The sequence below is a fragment of the Trichomycterus rosablanca genome, chromosome 2, assembly GCF_030014385.1.
Source record: "Trichomycterus rosablanca isolate fTriRos1 chromosome 2, fTriRos1.hap1, whole genome shotgun sequence".
Classification (NCBI taxonomy): domain Eukaryota; kingdom Metazoa; phylum Chordata; class Actinopteri; order Siluriformes; family Trichomycteridae; genus Trichomycterus; species Trichomycterus rosablanca.
In genome coordinates this window covers 2,279,972-2,300,222 of record NC_085989.1, presented here as the reverse complement: position 1 = coordinate 2,300,222, position 20,251 = coordinate 2,279,972, and the positions used below count along the sequence as shown (strand labels likewise).

General features: G+C 43.9%; 1 protein-coding gene and 1 long non-coding RNA gene across 2 annotated transcripts in view; one reads left to right on the top strand and one right to left on the bottom strand.

Moving 5' to 3' along the window:
- The window catches only part of skic2 (SKI2 subunit of superkiller complex), a 22,503-nt gene extending 5,106 nt beyond the window's left edge, over window positions 1-17,397 (top strand). Inside the window, exons 9-29 of the mRNA XM_063009741.1 lie at window positions 155-319; window positions 697-842; window positions 1,467-1,613; window positions 1,703-1,787; window positions 2,609-2,715; window positions 2,844-2,990; window positions 3,598-3,694; window positions 4,243-4,455; window positions 5,726-5,836; window positions 5,986-6,097; window positions 6,531-6,649; window positions 10,147-10,278; window positions 10,462-10,599; window positions 10,683-10,787; window positions 11,354-11,489; window positions 11,826-11,952; window positions 12,039-12,249; window positions 12,676-12,786; window positions 14,655-14,873; window positions 16,147-16,287; window positions 16,837-17,397. Of these exons, the coding sequence (XP_062865811.1) occupies window positions 155-319; window positions 697-842; window positions 1,467-1,613; window positions 1,703-1,787; window positions 2,609-2,715; window positions 2,844-2,990; window positions 3,598-3,694; window positions 4,243-4,455; window positions 5,726-5,836; window positions 5,986-6,097; window positions 6,531-6,649; window positions 10,147-10,278; window positions 10,462-10,599; window positions 10,683-10,787; window positions 11,354-11,489; window positions 11,826-11,952; window positions 12,039-12,249; window positions 12,676-12,786; window positions 14,655-14,873; window positions 16,147-16,287; window positions 16,837-17,037 (2,970 nt within the window). The 3' untranslated portion in view covers window positions 17,038-17,397. The remainder of the gene's footprint in view (window positions 1-154; window positions 320-696; window positions 843-1,466; window positions 1,614-1,702; window positions 1,788-2,608; window positions 2,716-2,843; window positions 2,991-3,597; window positions 3,695-4,242; window positions 4,456-5,725; window positions 5,837-5,985; window positions 6,098-6,530; window positions 6,650-10,146; window positions 10,279-10,461; window positions 10,600-10,682; window positions 10,788-11,353; window positions 11,490-11,825; window positions 11,953-12,038; window positions 12,250-12,675; window positions 12,787-14,654; window positions 14,874-16,146; window positions 16,288-16,836) is intronic.
- Window positions 3,759-20,251, bottom strand: LOC134328640 (uncharacterized). Its single transcript, XR_010014743.1, has 4 exons — window positions 20,098-20,251; window positions 4,571-4,688; window positions 4,314-4,458; window positions 3,759-4,103 (listed from the first exon to the last, which is right to left on the bottom strand). It is a non-coding gene; the product is annotated as an uncharacterized LOC134328640 (long non-coding RNA).

Genomic DNA, 20,251 nt, shown 5'->3' with positions numbered 1-20,251 from the left:
TACTTATGGGCGGAGATTCTGTGCTTCTTTTACTGAGCCTGACACGGGACATTTGCCAACCTTTGCCCTGATATTTGCTTATTTGTTCATGTGCAGCTATATCATAAATGCTGAGACGTCATGTTATTTAAAACAGCTCTTTTTGTGTTTTCAGGACACAGTTCCCGTCACCGCTTCAGCTGCAGCTTCAGCACCAGGCAAGCCGGACGAAGGAACAAAGAGAAGCCATGAAGAGAAGGAGAGGAAGTGGGCTGTTCCTGTGAACATCACCGCGCCCTGTGATGATTTCTACAAAAGGATCCCAGATCCTGCTTTTAAGGTGCAGACAGTTGATAGGGCCTGATGTTTGACCGTACATTCATTTTGCCATTCTACTGTGTTTTTAGCTACTAATCGGCCAAAAGTGGATGTGGACACTCCTCCTAATATAAAAATAAATAATATGGTTTTAACTATAGTGCAGCAGTTTGGGGAAGGTCCATAGAGACATGATTTTGAGAGTTTTCTGTTGTGAAACTCCAGTAACCTGCAAGGAACCTTGACCTCAACCCCACTGAACACTCATGTGATCAACTGGAATGTCATTTGCAAACCAATCCAGACAGAATGGGCACAAATTCCAACAGAAACACTAAGGTCAGGTGTCCACGTGCTTTTGTCTCGACATGTCATGAATCTCTCTGTTTACTGTTTCAGTACCCGTTTGAGCTGGACGTGTTTCAGAAGCAGGCGATTCTCAGGCTTGAGGCTCATGATTCGGTGTTCGTGGCTGCGCACACCTCGGCTGGCAAGACTGTGGTGGCCGAATACGCCATCGCGCTCTCCCAGAAACACATGACCAGGTTTGTCTGTGTAGCAGAGCTTCCATCTACCAAACACGAGCTTAGAAAAGGAACAGGGCAGTGGTAGCTTAGTGGGTAAAGTGGGTGATCAGAGTGTGGCTGGACTCCCAAGTTGCCACTTCTGGGCCCCTAAGCAAGGCCCTTTAACCCTTAATTGGTTGCACTGTGTTTAAAACATGCCAGTACCTACTGTATGTAGCACATTGTATGACTTATACAGTAGAACTGTGTTTGCAATTTAGTCATAAACTATTTAATTATAACATGTTAATACTTAATAGATATTTATTGCTGTTTCTGTTCAAGAATTGTTGCTTTATGGCATAACAGTAGTGTCTGAGTTTCTGGGTTTATGGATTCACCCTAAGTGCCGGTCCTAAGCCCTGATAAACATGAGGAATAGGAGGAATCGTTCATGTGTTCAACAGTTGTTGCTTTGAGTGGATAAAAAAGTGAAAATAAGATGCCTCACAAACACTTGTCCTATATCAATGAGATGTAGAATTTATTCCGACTGCTCCAAACTGATTTACTTGGATGGAAAAGTAGTATGTTGTTAAGCTATACCAGTTCTCACCATTTGTGGATGAATTGTAACCTAACATCACCTTGTTTCCCTGTCAGGACCATCTACACGTCTCCTATCAAAGCTTTATCCAATCAGAAATTCAGAGACTTTAAGACCACGTTCGGTGACGTCGGGCTCCTGACTGGAGACGTTCAGCTGAGTCCTGAGGCGTCCTGTCTGATCATGACTACTGAAATATTACGGTAGGAAAGGAGAAGAATCATTTATCAGCTTTTATCTGACAATAATGAAGCTTTTATTTAATTTATTTCTCTCTCTCTCTCTTTTTCAGGTCTATGCTCTATAACGGATCCGAGGTTATTCGGGACCTGGAATGGGTGATATTTGACGAGGTTCATTATATTAATGATGCAGAGGTGACCTTTCTTCCTTCACGTTTATACACCGATCAGCCATAACATTAAAACCACCTCCTTGTTTCTACACTCAGCTCCACTTACCATATAGAAGCACTTTGTACTTCTACAATTACTGACTGTAGTCCATCTGTTTCTCTGCATACTTTGTTACCCCCTTTCATGCTGTTCTTCAATGGTCAGGACCCCCCACAGAGCAGGTATTATTTGGGTGGTGGATCATTCTCAGCACTGCAGTGACACTGACATGGTGGTGGTGTGTTAGTGTGTGTTGTGCTGGTGCTGCTGGAGTTTTTAAACACCTCACTGTCACTGCTGGACTGAGAATAGTCCACCAACCAAAAGATATCCAGCCCACAGCGCCCCGTGGGCAGCGTCCTGTGACCACTGATGAAGGTCTAGGAGACGACCGACTCAAACAGCAGCGATAGACGAGCGATCGTCTCCGACTTCACATCTACAAGGTGGACCGACTAGGTAGGAGTGTCTAATAGAGTGGACAGTGAGTGGACACGGTGTTTAAAAACTCCAGCACAACACACTCTAACACACCACCACCATGTCAGTGTCACTGCAGTGCTGAGAATCATCCACCACCTAAATAATACCTGCTCTGTGGTGGTCCTGTGGTGGTCCTGACCATTGAAGAACAGGGTGAAATGGGGGTAACAAAGCATGTAGAGAAACAGATGGACTACAGTCAGTAATTGTAGAACTACAAAGTGCTTCTATATGGTAAGTGGAGCTGATAAAATGGACAGTGAGTGTAGAAACAAGGAATACTTGTCTCACAGTTTCTGTTTTCTCTGTACCTTTGGTAGCGAGGTGTTGTTTGGGAGGAGGTGCTCATCATGTTGCCCGAACATGTTAGCATTATTTTACTCAGTGCTACCGTCCCTAACGCAGTGGAGTTCAGTGAGTGGATCGGGTAGGTGTCACTTTATAACTCAATTTCTTACCCAAGAGGACCCAGAAAGTTTGAATCTGACTGTATTGAATGTATCGTAATTAATTAATCATTATTTTTGGTTGCTTTTACATTGTGTTGTGTCTCAGGCGAATTAAGAAGAGGCCGATCTACGTGATCAGTACGATGAAGAGGCCGGTACCGCTGGAACATCATCTCTACACAGGAAACAGCACCAGGACTCAGAAAGAGCTCTTCCTCCTGCTGGATGCTACCGGAAACTTCCTCACCAAAGGGTACCATCAGGCTCCCCAACCTTTTATGCACCATGGACCGGTTTTATATGAGATATAATTTCACAGACCGGCGGAAGGATTGAGAATAGAAAATCAGTGTGAATCTGCAACGAGACGCTGCTCCCACCTAGTGGTGATTGGCGACAATAACACCAGAAAAGTGTTTGGAAATGTAATTGCTCTTGTAGCGTCTCTAATTATTTATTCTTTCTGTGCGGCCCGGTCTTTGGGGACCACTGACGTAGACAGTCATGTACAGTATAAAACCTGCAGTCGATTGTAAACCAGACCCGACTAGCCTGTGCAAAGACGAGGGGAGAGTAAATAAACTGATAACTAGAGCAGAAATACAGATGTGAGGTACAAGGTACAAATTAAATTAGCCAGTATGTGAATATCTCTTAAGGAGATAAGGAGTCTGATTAATTAGGGGAAGGAGCTTCTCCTGAGCCTCTCAGTTTTGTTCATCAGCCTGTAGAAGTGCTGGCCTGATTGCAGCAGGCTAAACAGGCGGTTACTGGGATGGACGTGGTCCTTGGTCATTGGAATAGCTCTGGTGCTTCATCAGCGGATGTCAAAGTCAGCTGTTTCTGATTTGTGTGTTCAGGTACTACGCCGCTGTGGAGGCCAAAAAAGAGCGCACCAGTAAACATGCACAGTCCTTTGGAACAAAGAAGGTGGCACAGAGTACCACGTCCAGCCAGGTGTGTGTTCTTCTTTCTAATAACGTTACTGATATTAACAACAGCATGTCGTTCTCTCTTTTGATTCAAATGTTTAATTGGTTTTATGTGTATTTAATTATTTGATTTATGCCATATGAAGGAGACTTTGTGAGGGGACCTTCAGAATTCTTAAAAGGGGAACCATTATTTGACGTTACAGTCTTTACACTCTCAATTGTGTATGATGCTTTTACTCTAAATGGATAAAAATAGAAGCATCAACCTACTGCTTGATGTATACATGTAGTTTGAGTGCTTGCGGGTTGCAGTGGGTCGGGTCCCACCAAGAATCCCTGAGTGCATAGAGAGGGTGCCAATCCATCGCAGGGCTTCGACCATTCCTCCCCTGAGACACAGCCAATCATATCTGTGTAGATGCCAGCCAGTCCTGAAAGGGATGAGGTCATGCTCATAAATGTTTTGGAATGTATTTTTCAAGCAGCAGAAATGCCCTCGTATCTAAATGGCAACTAAAAGTAATTCTAACAGAACCTAACGCTCCCCCGTTACGTGTCCGTGTGTCGCAGGACCGGACCGTGTGGCAGACGTTGCTCGGTTTTCTGTCACAACGGCAGCAGACTCCAGTGGTGGCGTTTACCTTCTCACGGACACGCTGTGACGAAAACGCTCGCTTGCTGACCTCTCTCGATCTGACCAGTTCGGTGGAGAAGAACGAGATTCACTCCTTCTTCCACAGGAGCCTGAGCAGGCTGAGAGGAGGAGATCGACAGCTACCCCAGGTACTGAACAGAAATGGACACAAAGAATTTGCATAGAAATCTTGAACTTAAACATAAACACATAGAAAAAATATAGATTTCAGTCTGGGCTGCAATGGGTCCGGTTCCTCCCTACCTGTGTCCCAGAAACATCCTAGCTGTGCTGACCTTCTAATAACCTTATTCCTAATCCTGTCCATCTTCGTCACTTCGTCTTTTGGTCAGTGCCACCACATCCAAGCTGAACCTGTTGTCTGAATAATAATAAAAAGACTAAACAAATGATTTGACTTCATCTCCTCTACAGTTTCTCACTTCAACCAGCTCTAACATGGTGGTTGCCATGATTACGCAACAACATCCTTATATCGATGCCTTTGGGTTGCTTTTCATTTTCACCAACTTTAAATAATAACTGTGTAGGGATGTAACGATGCACCACAAGACAGTTAATAACTGATTCAAAAATTCCATGATTCAAACCGGTTGATATGTAAAATGAATCGATATTTGCTTTAAACAGCAGAGGGCAGCAGAGTGGCGCTATACACCTCGCCTGGTTGACGTCACTGGTGCTATACGCCCGGTTGCCAGGTTCGAGCTTTTCCAGCCAAATTGGGCTTAATTCAAAATTGTTTTGCATAGCTCAGAAATAAAAGGGCGTTCATTATTTAGATAAATAAAAGATAATCACAAATACAGTATTTTATTTGTATTTTTTTAAAGAGAAATAATAAAAGGAAACTTTGTCATAATTTGTCTTCAATTTTATTTTGTTTAAACGTATCGTGAATCGTATCGCATCGTGGGTAGAGTGTATCGTTACATCCCTATAACTGTGTAATTAACATTAATAGTTTAATTGTAACAACAAATTTAGTCCTGGACGTGAAAGTCAGTGCAGCTGAAAAATTCAAATCAAACATTTTACTGAAGAACCGTAAACATAATTGTGCAAAAATCACCACTGAGGTGGAACATTCATTCATTTTCTTCAAAAATGCATCGTTTAGTGTAATTGTGTAGCAGATTTGTGGTTGTTATTCCAAGCTTTTCCTTTTTTCTGTCTTATTAATTTCTTCTTTTTCTATTTATCAATGTATATTATTGCTCCTATTTATCCCTTTATTTATCTATCAAAAATAATAAAACAGAGGTGTAACTCCATGGCATTTCTTCTTAATATAGCGGTATATAATTATTACACATCTTCCAGCCAATCAGAAATAAGTGGTGTTTGTTGTATTTAAGTTGTATTTAAGATGTAGAACTTGATCCTCTTTGTTTTAAGATCTTGGTGATGAGGGACTTGCTGAAGAGGGGCATTGCCGTGCACCATAGTGGCATCCTGCCCATCCTGAAGGAGGTCATCGAAATGCTCTTCTCCAGAGGGCTAGTAAAGGTCAGTCTCACTGAGTGTGCCTTGTACTACGTGAGCATGGAGATCCGAATACATATATTATAAATACGTAAATACGTAAAATGATATCAAAGCAAGCTGCTAGTACGCAAAATATGCAAAGAAGCACATCAGTTTACTGTTTCCTGCAGGTTCTGTTCGCCACCGAGACTTTTGCGATGGGCGTGAACATGCCGGCCAGGACCGTGGTGTTCGACAGTATCCGCAAACATGATGGGACCGGATTCAGAAACCTCCTGCCCGGTAAAGGATAAATAGATTCTTCATGCTACTTTTCTGAGCCCTTTGTTTACCTGCCGTTTGTTTTTATAGAAAATTGTCATATTAATTTGTGTGCCAGTTAATCATTGATGGCAAATGTTAATATGGAACAGCAGCCATAACAGCCTCCAATCTTCTGAGACGGCTATTCACTAGATTTTACGGCGTGTCTATGGGTATTTCTGTCCATTCATTCTTAAAAAATATAAGAGTTGGGGACTGATGTTGGATGAAAAAGCCTGGCTCACAGTCAACATTTCAATCCATCCCAAAAGTAATGGTGCAGGTCACCACCTGTTCAGACCATCTCTGTATTGACCTTACGTTGTCCACAGGGGCGCGGTCAACACAGGGAGTGTTGCCACAGGGTTAAAAGCAGTTTATTTTATGCACCCGTGTGTGTGTTGGCATTCAGGTGAGTACATTCAGATGGCAGGGAGAGCGGGCAGAAGGGGGCTGGATCCTACAGGCATGGTCATCATCCTTTGCAAGAGTGGAGTTCATGAGATGTCAGACCTGCACACCATGATGCTTGTAAGTGCTGATTTTTTTCCATTTCACTGTCATAACCGCTTCATTATGAGCCATGATGGGCTTGGTTTCACTGGAAAACACCGGGCGTGAAGCAGGAACTCTCTGGACGGGAAGCTAATCAATAACACCCCCAGATACAAAATCATTATAGGTATCTGTATCATCCTTTAAAAATCCATGTTTTTCAAAGCTCGATGGATGAAGGCTTTTATTATATTTCATTTATTTACATGATCTGGCCTCTCTTCTCATCTCGTTTCTTCCTGCCGGCCTGCGTGACAGTCGGTCTGGTCCTCTCTGTGCCCATCTCCAGTTCACACAGAGAGCATCATGCCTTGCTGAAAGGTTTTGCTTTTGTCTTGAGCTTTTTTTTCCCTCACGTCTGATTCGCTCTCCCCCTCTGTTGTTCGCCTCCGGGTCGAGTGTGGTTAAAAATAGGCCGCTCTCCATTAGAGCCAGCGGATGGTTCAGCGTGGCTTTGTTTCATGGCACGAGTGCTGCTGAGAAGAAATGAACTTCAATTGACTTGGCTTTCTTATTGTCGATTGTAAACGCTTACGCACTTTAAATTTATTTAGCAATTACATTTATATTTCTTTGTTTATTTTAATGTGTCTGTGTACAGGTATTTATTTTATTGGTGTACGTGAATGTAAACATGACGTTAAAATCCTAATAAACAAACACATTTTTAAGTTTAGGTGTTTCTGCCACACCCATTGCTACCAGTTCTACAAAACTGGCTGTATAAATTAGATGTTTTCAAGTTGGTCGCAGACGTTTGTGAAAGGCACTTCCAAGGAAGGTTCATGAAGACCTGATTTGATGAGTTTGGTTTGAAGGAACTCCAAAAGATCTTCAGAAAACCTTTTCCAGAAGAGTGGAGGCTCTTACAGTGCCTTGCAAAAGTATTCAGCCCCCTTAAACTTTTCAACCTTTTGCCACATTTCAGGCTTCAAACATAACGATATGAAATTGTAATTTTTTGTGAAGAATCAACAACAAGTGGGACACAATCGTGAAGTGGAACGAAATTTATTGGATATTTTAAACTTTTTTTAGAAATAAAAAACTGAAAAGTGGGGCGTGCAATATTATTCAGCCCCCTTGCGTTAATACTTTGTAGCGCCACCTTTTGCTGCGATTACAGCTGCAAGTCGCTTGGGGTATGTCTCTATTAGTTTTGCACATCGAGAGACAGAAATTTTTGCCCATTCTTCCTTGCAAAACAGCTCGAGCTCAGTGAGGTTGGATGGAGAGCGTTTGTGAACAGCAGTTTTCAGCTCTTTCCACAGATTCTCGATGGGATTCAGGTCTGGACTTTGACTTGGCCATTCTAACACCTGGATACGTTTATTTGTGAACCATTCCATTGTAGATTTTGCTTTATGTTTTGGTTCATTGTCTTGTTGGAAGATAAATCTCCGTCCCAGTCTCAGGTCTTTTGCAGACTGCAACAGGTTTTCTTCCAGAATGGTCCTGTATTTGGCTCCATCCATCTTCCCATCAATTTTAACCATCTTCCCTGTCCCTGCTGAAGAAAAGCAGGCCCAAACCATGATGCTGCCACCACCATGTTTGACAGTGGGGATGGTGTGTTCAGGGTGATGAGCTGTGTTGCTTTTACGCCAAACATAACGTTTTGCATTGTGGCCAAAAAGTTCGATTTTGGTTTCATCTGACCAGAGCACCTTCTTCCACATGTTTGGTGTGTCTCCCAGGTGACTTTTTATAGATATCTTTGAGAAATGGCTTTCTTCTTGCCACTCTTCCATAAAGGCCAGATTTGTGCAGTGTACGACTGATTGTGTCCTATGGACAGAGTCTCCCACCTCAGCTGTAGATCTCTGCAGTTCATTCAGAGTGATCATGGGCCTCTTGGCTGCATCTCTGATCAGTCTTCTCCTTGTTTGAGCTGAAAGTTTAGAGGGACGGCCGGGTCTTGGTAGATTTGCAGTGGTCTGATACTCCTTCCATTTCAATATGATCGCTTGCACAGTGCTCCTTGAGATGTTTAAAGCTTGGGAAATCTTTTTGTATCCAAATCCGGCTTTAAACTTCTCCACAACAGTATCTCGGACCTGCCTGGTGTGTTCCTTGGTCTTCATGATGCTCTCTGCGCTTTAAACAGAACTCTGAGACTGTCACAGAGCAGGTGCATTTATACGGAGACTTGATTACACACAGGTGGATTCTATTTATCACCATCAGTCATTTAGGTCAACATTGGATCATTCAGAGATCCTCACTGAACTTCTGGAGTGAGTTTGCTGCACTGAAAGTAAAGGGGCCGAATAATATTGCACGCCCCACTTTTTAGTTTTTTATTTCTAAAAAAAGTTTAAAATATCCAATAAATTTCGTTCCACTTCACGATTGTGTCCCACTTGTTGTTGATTCTTCACAAAAAAATTACAATTTCATATCGTTATGTTTGAAGCCTGAAATGTGGCAAAAGGTTGAAAAGTTCAAGGGGGCTGAATACTTTTGCAAGGCACTGTATATGGGGACAGTGACAGGACAGGGACAGTGGTAGCCTAGTGGGTAGAGCTTTGGGCTATCAACCGGAAGATTGGCGGTTTAAATCCAGACTTGAGTCCTTGAGCAAGGCCCTTAACCCTGTCTGCTCCAGGGGCGCCGTACGATGGCTGACCCTGCGCTCTGACCCCGGCTTCCAAACAAGCTGGGATATGCGAAGAAAGAATTTCATTGTACTGTACAACTGTGTACATGTATATATGACAAATAAAGGATATCTATCTATCTATCTATCTTATATGTTCTAGGCTTGAACATTCCACATGGTTCCTGATTCTCTACCTCAAATCAGTGTTGTTCAGAGGAAGTTAAAATGGTCACATTGGTCCGCTTTAGGATTTGAACTTACGGTATATTGTGCTAGCTCACAACCACTGAGATCTGGGTTTGAATCTCGGCGGTGCTTTCAGTCAGCCGGGCGTGTACACATACACGACTGGATATAACTGGGGGTGTGATTGAATGGCGCCCTGTGCCCAGTGTTTCCTGGTGAAATCCTGGTGACCCACCATGACCCTGACCAGGATAAATCGGTTGATATGAATAAAGGATTTGAAAGCTGGTGCAATCTGTATCTCAGCAATGAAATGAATTTGCGTGGATGTGTTTGGAGTGTTTGGGGATTCCTGTCTGGCTCTCATCTGAATGCTAATCAGCTTGTGGAAGGATCTAGAGACTCATGCCGGCTTGCTTCTCCATGGCAACTGTATCGCTGATGGATTTAGGGATGCAGTTTGTCTCAGCAGGTCGTAGAACTGCGATCTCCATCAAACCCACTTCAGTCATCTCGGCCCTCTGAAGCCGAGCCGATGCGAAATTAACTTCTAATGGGTTTTCATAAAAGCGTACATTTTCCAGTTCATCGTCAGTTCTGTTTTATGAAATTGTTGCTTCAAGGTTCGGCAGTGGAGGAAATGGTTCTTGCAGAAGTTGGATCTAACCCAGTTATGTGCTCACAGGGGAAGCCGACGCTGTTGCAGTCCCAGTTCAGGCTGACCTACACGATGATTCTCAACCTGCTGCGAGTGGAAGCCCTCAGAGTTACTGACATGATGCGTAGGAGCTTTTCTGAGAACCACCGGGACACACAGGTACTAAAATACGATCTGTGTTAGTCACGGCTCTCCTGGGTCAGGAGTGGAGGTCAGCAGCGGCCGTAGAGGAAGCGAAATGCCTTCGGGTAATCGGACACGATTAAATTGGGAGGAAAATGCGCTATGTGGACATTCAACAGTTTCTCCCTCTCTCCTGACTCTGCTCTTTCTCGTCCTCAGACTAATGAAAGGAGGACAGCCGAGTTGAAAAGTGAGCTCTCCTCTCTGCCTCCTCTGGACACAGAGGGTCAATTATCCGATCTGCTGGCTTATTATCGTACCGTTACGGAGCTGCGCATCACTACTGAGGCTCTGCAGGTACCATCACAGACACGCTGTGGCTTTATGATCTGTTATGCTGATTGGTTGGCACATGCTTTAAAATTTCTCTTTCCTCTCAGCAAGCAGTAATGGAGTCAGTGAATGGACTAAAGGCTCTGTCAGTGGGACGGGTCATGGTGGTCAACAACGGCCAGCACTTCAACGCCCTGGCCGTTATCTTACAGGTTTGTGTTTAAATTAGAATTAAATTGTGTGTGAACTATGGTAAAATACGCTAGCCTGCCCAAGCGTAGATGCAGGGTTTGATTTTTGGTGATGCTATAGGCTGGTCTGGCCATAATCTGGACCAGATCTTTTTGGCGACACCTAAAAATATAGAATAGGAGCAGCTGGAAGAAAAAAAATTTGGGTGTGACCCATTTTTGTGCACAGAAGATACATTTATATATTTAAATAAGATATATTAATAGAAGATAATAATAATGCGTTACAATATAAGTGAATTCCTCCTCAGAGCCCTACACACCAACACTGAGCTGGAGCTTTGTCCAGACTGTAGGCATCGCCGCTGCAGGGGCAATTACGTAACTTCCAATCCAGCCTCCAGTTTTCTCTTTAGATCGGCCCACCAGCCCAGTGGCACCGCTGTGACTTAATCCCACGTCTCCACAGTGACATGTTAGCGTATGACCCATGGTTGGCTGTTTTGAATAGCTGATATTAAGGAAAAGCAACGCATTCATTGTTCAAAGCTATAAAAACACCAAATGTGATGGCTCTCTGCGCTCAGGTATCCACTGACTCTGTGAATCGGACGTTCACCGCCCTCATCATGTGTGAGAAAGGGAATGAGGAGCTATCGGGAAGCGCTCAGCCCAAGCGATCTCTGACACACCTTCACAACAGCAGCCTTTTCATCCCAGAGGGTGAGTTTTATATACAGAGACTGATTCAACACCCCACCCACCCACCCACACGGACTGATGTGCACGCACAAGAACACGAACTGTGACTAAAGTAAAGTAACGAAGAGAATAGACGGGCGCTTGGGTGGCGCGGCAGTCTAATGCGCTACCTCGCGCCTGTCTTTTTGTCCAGCCAGGCGTCCACACACGGGCACGAATGGCTATATGGGAGAAAAAAATAGATGACATGCCATTAGAGTATACAGACAATAAAGATACCCCTCAAAGGACCCACATGGTTAAGCCACCCAAGAGCATGCTCTGTAAATAATATTCACTGTGTGCGTTTGTGTTCAGGTCCCTGCAGCCACACGGTACAAAAATTGAAGCCGCAGGACATCTCAGCCATCACAGTTAAGACCCTGAAGGTCATACCGGAGAGGATCATCGACAACTATAACAAGAGACAACAGCCGCGCTTCAGGTGGGTTCCATTCCCTCAAAATTGTTCCTATTTGCTCAGCTTTAAAAAAAAAAATCATAAAACTGAAGCTGTTTGCTTTCTCACAGACACGATCCACCTGGCCAGGCCATTTCCACTGCCACTCAGGAGCTCCTGCGATTGGCTGAGGCCAGCCCGAATGGCATGGCAACCCTCGACCCTGTGAATGATCTTCACCTGAAGGGCGTGGATGTAGTGGAGGGGGTGATGAGACAGCGAGTCCTGCAGGAAAGCCTGAAGGAGTTTCACTGCCCCCACTGCCCCACCTTTACTGAACAGGTATCAATGAAATTGCCCACGTCATACCACAGCTTTACACCGGAAGCACAGTGTAAGTCTGCATCACCTCGCCCTGCATCACTAATAACAATAGCAATGGGTGTGTCTAAAACACTTGGAACTGAATAATGAAAAGGGGTGTCCACATACTTTTGGTTTCATAGTGTATGTATTTCAAAATTCTACTCCTGCCAGCCCATGCAGGCATCGCTTCATAGCACTGGCAAAGAAGCTGCATATGAGTGTAACATCTCATGAACTGATTATTCTGGTTCAAGCTCCAGCAGCTGCAACTGCGCCGTCAAAAGAAAGCGGATTAGCCTCATCACTCCAGCGCAAATCTGTATTTCACTGAAGACAAAGTGCGAAGCGACTGGTTCCTGACTGGATCGTTTTAATAGCCTCTTGTTGTTGCTCTTTTCCCAGTTTGCACGTGTGCAGGAGAGGATGAGGCTACAGGAAGAGCTGGATAAGCTGCTGTACCTGATCTCTGATCAGTCCCTGACTCTGCTGCCCGAGTACCATCAGAGGATAAAGGTCAGTGCTGGGGTTGCCAGCCGTCCCGTAAAATACGGAATCGTTCCTTATTTGAAAACTAAACGTGGTGTTGTGAGAAATGTTCAGAAATTTTTATAATACCAGGTACAAGTAAAATTGCAAGAATTCTTGAAGGAGTACATGTCAGGGCCGCTCAGGTGGCGCAGCGGTAAAGTACGCTAGCGCACCAGAGTTGGGTTTCTAGATACATCGTATCGAAACTCAGCTCTACCTTTCCGACTGCGCTGGGCGGCAGTATGAACGACGTTTGGCTGTTGTTCAGGGTTAGGGGTAGAGTCGGAGCATAGGTCCTCATAACTGGTACGACTGCGGCCCCTGCTGGTTGGCTGACGGCGCCTGCACAGGGCTGAGGAATAACATTGAGGGGGGTGTGACCCTCCGTGCGCGGCGTCTCTCGGTGTATGAACTCGGCCCGTGCGGGTGTAAAATGCAGGCCGTACTGCTTGCGTGCCGGAGGGGGCGCAAGTCAGTTGAGTGGCGTCCTCAGTCGGCGGCTAAGGGTCGAACCAGTATAGAGGACGCAATCAGGGTAATTGGACACGACTAGAATAGGGATAAAAATTGGGGGAAAAAATAGATAATTTAAATAAAAAAAATTTTAAAAAAAAGGAGTACATTTCAGTGTGAAGATGGATTATGTAAAAATGTTGTTTGCACTATTGAGGAAAAAATGTTACATGATGTTCTGATTTATTATTAGAAAGAATGAAAAGAATAAATGTTAAACAGCCTAAATTAAAGATTTTGATAATGTCCCGATGACCTGTAATATATTTATAGGTGCAACCCTGTCCGCCAACCCAGGGTGTTCCTTATTTCCAGTTCTGAAAGTTGGCAACCCTAGTCAGTGCCCTCATCTTCCTCCTCCTAAAATTACTAAGCATGTTTGAATCTCGACTAAGGCACGGGCAAATCATGGGGGTGTTGACCAGGGGTAGCACATCAGGACGTATGTGTGGTAGTCGCAGAGGAGCGAGATAGCAGGATGGTTGGGATGCACTAAGTACGAGCAAGCGTTACATTTCTAATCCAGGCGGTCTATGATGTTCTACCAAGCGTGTCCAATCAATGTTGTTCAGAAAAAGTTCCGTTCTCCTGCGTGCCTACAGAAAGGAAGTCTTAGCTTTTTAAAACCCTGGTTGACTGGGAGATGGTGTCAGTACCTAAGTGGGTACCATCTGCAGTGGGATCAGCAACTGCAGGCCTCTCCAACCAGTAAAGAAGACCCCAGGACTGCGAAGGAACCAACATCACTTCCCAGGATTGCCTTCTTATACAGCCTCCTTACAGCAGCACAGGACTGGGACTGTAAATCGATTTTGGAAAGCAACTTCAGGTCCCGGAGGCTGCTGCAGTAACGTCAGATTACCAAGAGGATAATCCATCTGAAATTAGAAACCATAAAAGGCTCGCATGGAGTATGCCAACGTTGTGGACAACAGTTCCATTAATGGGTGACGAGTAAGGTGCAGGCCTATTAAAGCAGACCGGTCCGGTCCGGTTATGCAGAGCCTACAACGTGCTGGGCATTACAGAAGCGAGGGGTCATCAGGAAGATCACAGAGGCAGCTGAAATAGTGTCTGGGGGTTTGTGATTCAGAACTAGTCAGCCGTGCTTGATCAAATGCGACAACTATGCAATGACAGCGGGGAAAAAAATTACCGGGGCTTAATACTTCAGGGCGTGTAGTTTTTTTACATTTAGTTTTGATATCAGCATGGTACAGAAGTACCAACATACTTGCCATCCCTTGTACTGAGGATGAGGATAAAATGCTATTTTAAACACTTCAGTATGATTTAGTACCACCAGTGTGATGCTGTATCTCTGTATTGCGACCCGGCAGGTTCTGGAGGCTCTGAACTACATCGACGGTACTGGTGCCGTTCAGCTGAAAGGCAGGGTGGCGTGTCAGATCAGCAGTCATGAGATGCTGCTCACCGAGCTGCTGTTCGAGAACACCCTGAGCCCTTTGGCGCCGGAGGAGAGCGCCGCCCTGCTGTCCTGCCTCATCTTCACACAGAACACGCAGGTCGAACCGCACGTCCCCAGCACGATCGAAGAGGTAGAGTGCAGGTTCATGTGATTTACCGATGTATCAGCTCTGACGATTAGTAACGTGAGACAACTAACAGAGTTCCGAAGGTCTCAATCACTGGTGCGTGACTCACAATTACTGGAAATGTATTTCAAGCATAAGTGAATGGTGGTGGCAACAGGAAGCTCACTGACAGGAATATACACACCCAATATGGACCCCCAGCAGCAAGCTAGTGCAGATCTAAAATTCATCATGTTATAAAGGTCCTTATATTTATTAACTACACTGATTTGTACAGTCATTTGTCTGCTTCAAGGTCCCTAGTTCCTCAGTACTTCATGTCCAAGACTGAGAGAAGATTGTAAAACATCATGCGGACATTAATGCGTCATGTATTTTTTATTTGCTGAAGGATGCTTAGTTCCAAGTACCCAGCAGGGCCAGCAATACCTTCTTTCTCTCTCTCTTGCACTGTGTGGATGAGCGTTGTCAACTGCTCTGGAACATGAAACAGCTTTTAAGAGGGCTTAAATTAGTAATACAGGGACATGAGGGAGAACATGAGCATTTTGAAGCTTGCAGACATGGGCATGTCATGCACACAGGTGTTGGAGCTGAGGAGTTCTGTGGAGCAAAGGTGTCCAGGCCTTTAAAATACAAAATCTTGGAGTGGTGTGCCCCTGTTCTTTGTCATTTAAAGAATATTTAGACACTTTGCCAACAATTACAGTTGGCAGTTGTAGCCGTGGTTAAGGTACTGGACTGGCAATCGAAAGGTTGTTGGTTTAAGCCCCATCACTGCCAGGTTGCCACTGTTGGGCCTTGCTTAGATAATATACTGTCATAGTATTGTTAGTTGCTTCGGATAAAAAGCGTCTGCTAAATGCTGAAAATGTAAATTACAGCTGCAAGTCATTTTGAATACGTCTCCACAAACTTTGCACACCTGGATTTGGGCAGTTTATTCCATTCTTCGTGGCAGATTCTTTCAAGCTCTGTCGGAATCTGGCATCTTCTGGTCTCTTCACAGATGATTGATGTGGTTTGGGCCTTGGCTAGGACACTTGTAGACATTCAGAGACTTGCCCTGAAGCCACACTGTGTTGTTTTGGGTGTTATAAGATCAACTGTCCTAATTTTCCTGGTGTGCAGCTAAATTTGTTTTGTTTTGGACCATTATGACTCTACGTAGAAGGTACACATGTATTTAACTTGTATTTCCTTTTATTTGTACATGAACTGGTAGTCAAATTTGAGCTTGTTCTCATTCTATCTTTCCTGTCCTGTCCTCCATCAGGCCATTAATCGGGTGCTGTGTGTAGCTCAACGTATCGGAGATCTACAGCGGGACTGTGGCCTCGCTCAGACGGCAGAAGACTTTGTTTCCCAGTTTAAGTTCGGACTGACGGAGGTGGTGTACTGCTGGGCTAGAGGGATGGTGAGTGTCCGACCTTATAACCCCACACACGTTTGGCTGCCGTACTGTCCTCGGTGCGCCACGCTGGTCTCAATTCTGTCAGGTTTTGTATTGCTTTGGTTTTATAAAAATACAGTCATAGATGAGATTGTACTTGGAACACACACATTGCTGCTCATTTATATTATTAGCAAAGCAGTCAATGGGGTGGCTGCAGCACAGTGCACGAGCTATTATTGTTTACAATCAATGTGAGCTTGTGTTGCATAATGGTAGGAGCCATGCTGCCCCTGCCTAGGGGTTGGGCTTATACACAAAGGGTGCATGGTGTAACATGAACCTAGCCATTGTAGGGACACATATTAGTGCACTTTTAGTGCCGGTCCCAAGCCCCGATAAATAGGAGGGAGCATCATAAGAATTCAAATGGCTGCATAAATATGTTGACTTAGGTTGGGCTTCCTGTAGAGGACGTGTTAGCTTTTTGTCATTTATTTAACGTCCACAAAATATGAAATTTGTCTTGTGTTTTAGTGCCAGGCTGAACCCTGATTGTGTTTTGTATTACAGCCGTTTGCTGAGATTGCTCAGCTAACAGATGTGCAGGAGGGCACAGTGGTGCGCTGCATTCAGAGACTAGACGAGGTGCTGAAGGAGGTGAGACAAGCGGCCCGGATTGTTGGAGACTCTGTTTTGGGCAGCAAGATGGAGAGGGCGTCGCTGGCGATCCGCAGAGACATCGTATTCACAGCTTCTTTATACACACACTGAGAACGTGAGGACCACGGGATGATCGAGGGCGTGATGGTCATGGGCAAGTCATAAGAGAACATGGAACAGTGTCTGCATGAATAAAGCAATACTCTAATGTGTGATGTATAGCCATGAATACTGATCATCAGAATGCGTACTAGAACAAGAACTGGCAACCACACCTGCGACAAGGAGCACTAAATCCATCATGGCAGAAAAGACTGGGTCCAAAGGTGTACATGAATTACAGAGTACATGTTTACATGTCATGTTTGAGAGATTGTATGGCTGCTCGCTTTGAGAACAAAGCCGATAATGGATTGTAATCTATTGTACAGTAATACAAATGACTGTAATCAATTAAACCTCTTTCATTCATTTATTTTCACTAACTGCTTCATCCTGGTCACAATAAATGCAAGGTAGAACTTAAGAATAGCAGGTAGCGTCCCATGCAAATATAAACACTGACTTTATCAACAAAATATCTTTATCAACTTCATATTTAAATAGTTGGATCCATGCCGCTCAGGTGGCGCAGCGGTAAAGTACGCTAGCTCACCAGAGTTGGGGTTTCGAATACATCGTATCGAATCTCAGCTCTGCCTTTCCGACTAGGCTGGGCGGCTGCATGAACAATGATTGGCTGTTGTTCAGGGTTATAGGGTAAGAAAGTCGGATCATAGGTCCTCATAAACTGCTGGCTGACTGATTGCGCCTGCACAGGGCTGAGGAATAATGTTGACGGGGGTGTGGCCCTCCGTACACAGTGCCTGTCAAGTGTATGAACTCGACTGCGTACCGGAGGGGGCGTGTGTCAGTTGAGAGGCGTCTTAAGTCAGCGGTGAAGGGTCGAATCAGTATAGAGGACGCAATCGGGGGAATTGGACACGACTAGACTGGGGGATAAAAATTGGGGGGAAAAAGAGGGGAAAAAAAATATAATAAAAAAAAAATAGTTGGATCAATGACTGCTGTAATCATACGGGCGTCAGTGGTTCAGATTCAACAGTGAAAAAGCTGTCGATCCACAGTAGCTACCTGATCCACAGTGGCTACCTGTTGTAAATGAACCTTCTCAGGTGTTAAATAGGGGCAGATTTCATATGAAACTGTGCATTCATGAGATTCCTCCTTGTGTTGCTGTAAGTCCTTCTTCTAAATCAGCATTTTCACTTGTCTAATCAAATTAGACCATCTGTCTTTTCTGCTGAGATTCAACTTCTAAAGAAAGACATTGCAAAGTGCTGTTTTAGTGAACTGCGTGTATTTTATGATCAATTTATCACGTACACCGTAGGAACTTGGACAGACGATGCAGCTGGGATGTTAAATGATGGTAGACAGATTAAAGATGAAACAGGATCCCACCATATTAAGCATGTAGAGGAATTAACTGAGGATGATTGGACTGAGGAGGACTGGAATGATTGCTATGATGATGATGGTGATGATGATAACAGCTGGGGAGCTCAGGAGGACGATCATGAAGAAAAGAGAAGAACCCCATCATCAAAGATTGGGCCCTTTGTCATTGTTCCACCTCAGGGGTGGGACTGTATGCCATGCTGTAAGTTGTGTAACTCCAGAAACCAATCAACAAATCATTATTTTATCCACCTTAACCAACTGGAGTGGGTCTGACGTCCATTCCAGACACACACAGCGCCTACAGGACATCTGCCCCTTATTCATCGACTCATTCATCTACTTCATTATTAATTGCCTCAAAAGAGCAGCCAATCCAGCTGCCGGTGTTTTCATAACGTGGGTGGACACAGGAAATCTACACAATGAGAGAACGTGCCAGACTCCACACAGACAGTAACCAGAGACAAAGATCAACCCTGAGTCTTCGGAGGGGTGTGGCTCCCAACCCAGTGCTGTTTTAGTGTGATGCTATCACTTACCACCTTCTGCTTCACCATAATATATCAATAATTCACCACCTGCTGCTTCTCCTTAACACCGCATCCATCACTATGTACTGCTTTTCACTTCCAGTCAATAAATCATTACTTATACTATCGATAACTTCCTTATACTAAATCCAGAATTGTGCAGCTACTGTTAATTCTGTTTTATTTAATTTAATTATCACTTCTCTTATGTCATGTTTATTCATTTACTATAATCCCAGTGGGAAATTTACTCTGTAGAAATGTAAAGATTCACTAATTTAAGGCTTTTAAATAGTGCAGAAGTGCAAGAGCCCTAAATTAGTGAATCTTTACAATTACGACTTTAATTACGACTATGACTTTACAGTGTCATCGAACCATTGGTTCTCAATTTTGGGATTGTGACCTCAGTCGTAATTTGTTAGCAGCAGGGAGTGGCAATCTGTTCAGGACTGAAATAATGCTAGTAATAATAAGTTAGAATTAAAAAATTAGAATTACTTGTGCAGTTTATACAAAGGGCAGTTGTAGCTTAGTGGTTAAGGTACTGGACTGGTAATCAAAAGGTTGCTGGTTCAAACCTCGACACTGAAGGTTGCCACTGTTGGGCCCTTGAGCAAGACCTTTAACCCTTAAATGCTTAAACAATATACTGTCACAGTATTGTAAGTCGCTTTGGATAAAAGTGTCTGCTAAATGCTGAAAATGTATACAAATGCCAGGTTAGGACTATATGTCAAAAATAAATACAATTGGAGGATAAATACTGTAGTGTTTTGAAGCACTGTACTGAACCAAAGATTGACTCTTCTGGATTATGCTATTAAAAACATAACAAAGACCAGCTTATAATTTTATCAGGTTTAAGTATAGGTTTAAAATGCATTCTTGCTAGTTTACAGTGGTTATGCTGGTCAGTCATTTAGGTAAAGCTGGTCTTGCTTTTTAACAAGCTTTGTTTGAGCTGGCTATGCTGGTTGAGTTACATGGTTAAAATAAGACTAGGGTAACCATTAACCTAGATCATCTAACTTACAGAAGAGACCAGCTTTCCAATTTGATCATCATAAGCTGGTACACCAGTTGAAGCATGATGCTGGAACAGAGCTGGTCAGGCTGCTTCTTGGCAGGATAATGAGTATTTAAACAGCTTTTGATGAGCTCTGTATGATCATACCTTAAATGAGATGTTTCTGTCACTGATTCAGGTTTGTTTCGGACTCCTCTGTCTGTCTCTTTAAGACAGTCATACTGTGTGTGATTAATTCAGTTGTGATGCGATGAGCTGACAGAACAGAAGCCCATTTTTCCTTTATCTAACCTACTGGTCT